Here is a 3,275-nt window from a genome sequence, read left to right as displayed (position 1 = left end):
GCCTTCTCCTTATCTCTTGACCATGATCATTTCTGCCTGCTTTGTCTTTGCTCTCATTTTTATCCTAATTATATGCACGCCATGAGTTTCAGCTTTTCATGGACTCTTTCCTGTAAGACAAGCCCTACTAGTCCTAGGACTCTTACCTTCTCTGGCCTTCATCTTCTGTTCCACATGTGGGTGTCTAAGTAATGGAATGAGATTTTAAACTTATTTTATACCTACAGTGTATTCCTTGCATACCTAGCACAGTGTTGGATGTATCATTGACATGTAGTATACATCCTTATTAAAATTCTATGATTAATTAAATATGTCTTATTTTTCTCATTTATAGCATGTACAGTACACTTCTGGCTCATAAAAAACTACATATACGAAATTTTGCTGCTGAAAGCTTTACTTTTTTGATGAGAAAGGTTAGTCTGATATTTTGTATGTTTATTGCTAGTTAACCATCCAGAATATGATGAATAAAAGCAGATATCGTTTTTTAATGTGGTTTTTATGGGCTAATTTTTTTATATGTAAACAGAAACCTGTTTCTATTTTGAATATATCTTACTGTAAGGTTTAGTCTTTGCTCACTAATTATTATTATTATTATTTTATTGTAACATTTGATTGTGTGTAACTGTGGGTACAGAGTTGAATACCTGTGTGCAATATGTGGTACTCAAATCAGGATAATTAGTATATTCAACATTATAAAATGTCATTGTTTTTCATGGCCTTTTACCAGTTCCTCCCTTACCCACCTCCCTGCCTTCCCACCTCTGGTAACCTCAGTTGTCTTCTTTTGAAAGTTCGATGTATTATTGTGATTGTGGTATCATTCGTTCTTTCTCTTTTTTTTTTATTTATTAGTTTAGTATTTAGCTTCTCTTATGAGTGAGGACATGTAGTACTTCTCTTTCTGTTTGCTCACTAATTAATGTGATATAACGTGGGTCACTCTTTGATTGTTATTTGGGTTTTTGGTAGCTTTCGGTGTATATATATCAAAAGTGCTATCTACTTGAAGTCAGCAAGTACATGAACAGTGAGGTTAACGGGAATTACTGTAATAGTTTCCTAGAAGGAACTGGCAACATAGTGTCATTTGTATTTCTCTAAAATTTCCATGGTAAAACTTTAGAGGACTTTTATAATAAGACAAAAACATTGGTATGAAGTTTCTTTTATGCTCATTAAATACAAATATATGATTTACTTTAAAAGGTAGAATGTTGCCTTATATAGTTTTTCTTCGTACATACCTTCCAATGAATGTTTATTGCTCTTGTGTGTGACATTCCAAGTAAGAGTATACTATGATAGTAGTTNCGCTCCCAAGTGGCGCACTCTCTAGTGCGCCACTGGGCCGGCCCAATCCAGTCACTTTTTAAAAGTCCCACCTTCCACCACCATATTGGAGTTAAATTCCAATGTGAACTTGGGGGGGACATTCAAACCACAGTATTGGGGAATATAGTTGATTTGATATTATGACTTCAGTTGTTATAAAAGCTGTCATTTTTATGTCTCCTAAGTTAGGCCCCTCAGTTCTAAATTTATATGACTTCTTCAACAGCCTGGATTTTTTCACTTGAGTATTACTGAAACCAAACTATCTTCATATTCATTCATGTGTCAATAAATATGCCAGGCCCTATTTGGTTGCCCATTTTCTATCAGTGATATGAACATTCTTCCCATTGCTGAGGCTTGGTGTCTTAGAGGCATTTTTGTCCCAGTTGTCTTTAGGAACTCCAAATCCTCTTGATTCTGTCATTCAGGTACTCACTTAGTGAATATTTATCAAATACTGTCTGTGTGTCAGGCACTTAAGATACAATCACAAATAAAATAGATAAAAATCCCTCTTTTCACAAAGTTTGCATTTTAGGAAGCAGAGAACATCCTGAGCACATGCCTGGCATGTTCAAGGAACAGCAAGGAGTCCTGGGTGGCAGAACAGTGTAAGGGTGAGAGTAATTAAGCGATGCCAGAGAAGTATTAGTAAGGGAGTCAGATTGTAAAGCGTCTTGTGGACCACTCTAAGGTCTTTGGCTCCATTGAGGGGACTCTCGAAATGTCTCCTGGTCCATACTATGTCATTTCCCTCTGCCACCAGCCTCTTTTTTGCCTTGTTAAGCCCAAGCTNTAAAATTTCCATGGTAAAACTTTAGAGGACTTTTATAATAAGACAAAAACATTGGTATGAAATTTCTTTTATGCTCATTAAATACAAATATATGATTTACTTTAAAAGGTAGAATGTTGCCTTATATAGTTTTTCTTCGTACATACCTTCAAATGAATGTTTATTGCTCTTGTGTGTGACATTCCAAGTAAGAGTATACTATGATAGTAGTTTGATATCATCACAAATGTCTTTTGCTTTCAGAATTTTTTCTTAAGTATATTTATATATGAATATGGAGAATAACATAAGATTTTTTCATTTGGATATGTTTATGTTATAAATATAATTTTCCATTTCCATTTTTCATTTTAGGTCTCTGATAAAAATGCACTTTTCAATTTAATGTTTCTTGATCTTCATGAACATCCAGAAAAAGTAGAAGGAGTTGGACAATTGATCTTTGAAATGTGCAAAGGAGTTAGAAATATGTTTCACTCCTGTACAGGCCAGGTAAGTAACGGGGAGGAGTGCTTAGAGTCTGTTTGGAAGGATTAAACAGAAAGTAGAAAGGAATTAGGCAAGTGATATGGAGGGAGGATAGCCTAGAATAAATTGAAAGCACTAAATAGGGAGCATTAGGGGACTTAATAGCAGTGGTTACCTGATGTAGGCCGTGGGTGACTAGATATTTTTACTTACAAAATCATTGCTGTCTTCATCCTGAATATTAGGAGGTAACATAAATTGATTATTGGGCAAGGGTGGGTGGGGAGGGGACAGTTATAAAATTTCCCATCCTAGTTTGGAAATTCCTTTTGGGACACATAGCTAACTTGATTATCAAAGCTGCCATATCCTTGATTATTCCAGATTTTTAAGGTAGCTAATATAATCAGGGTGGTAAATCACAGTTTACTGCTTAAAAATAAGGGTTTATGTGTCAGTTTTAATGACTTGCATTCCCACAGGCAGTGAAACTAATTTTGCAAAAGCTAGGACCAGTTACTGAAACAGAAACTCAGCTACCATGGATTTTAGTTGGAGAAACACTGAAAAACATGGTCAAGTCCACTGTGCAGTACATCTACAAGGAAAATTTTGGTGCATTTTTTGAATGTTTGCAAGTAAGTTCTAATTTTTAAGGATG

The 3,275-nt window shown here is 35.0% G+C and overlaps 1 protein-coding gene across 1 annotated transcript in view; it reads left to right on the top strand.

The window, feature by feature from the left end:
* LOC103597636 (small subunit processome component 20 homolog) overlaps positions 1-3,275 on the top strand; it is a 94,753-nt gene that overhangs the window by 3,975 nt on the left and 87,503 nt on the right. The window contains 3 exon segments of the mRNA XM_008581502.1: positions 332-419; positions 2,501-2,638; positions 3,097-3,252. Coding sequence (XP_008579724.1) covers positions 332-419; positions 2,501-2,638; positions 3,097-3,252 — 382 coding nt within the window.

This window comes from Galeopterus variegatus, unplaced genomic scaffold (genome assembly GCF_000696425.1).
Source record: "Galeopterus variegatus unplaced genomic scaffold, G_variegatus-3.0.2 Scaffold2373, whole genome shotgun sequence".
Taxonomy (NCBI): Eukaryota; Metazoa; Chordata; class Mammalia; order Dermoptera; family Cynocephalidae; genus Galeopterus; species Galeopterus variegatus.
Note: the sequence above shows the minus strand (reverse complement) of the source record. Positions and strands in the feature narration are given on the sequence as shown.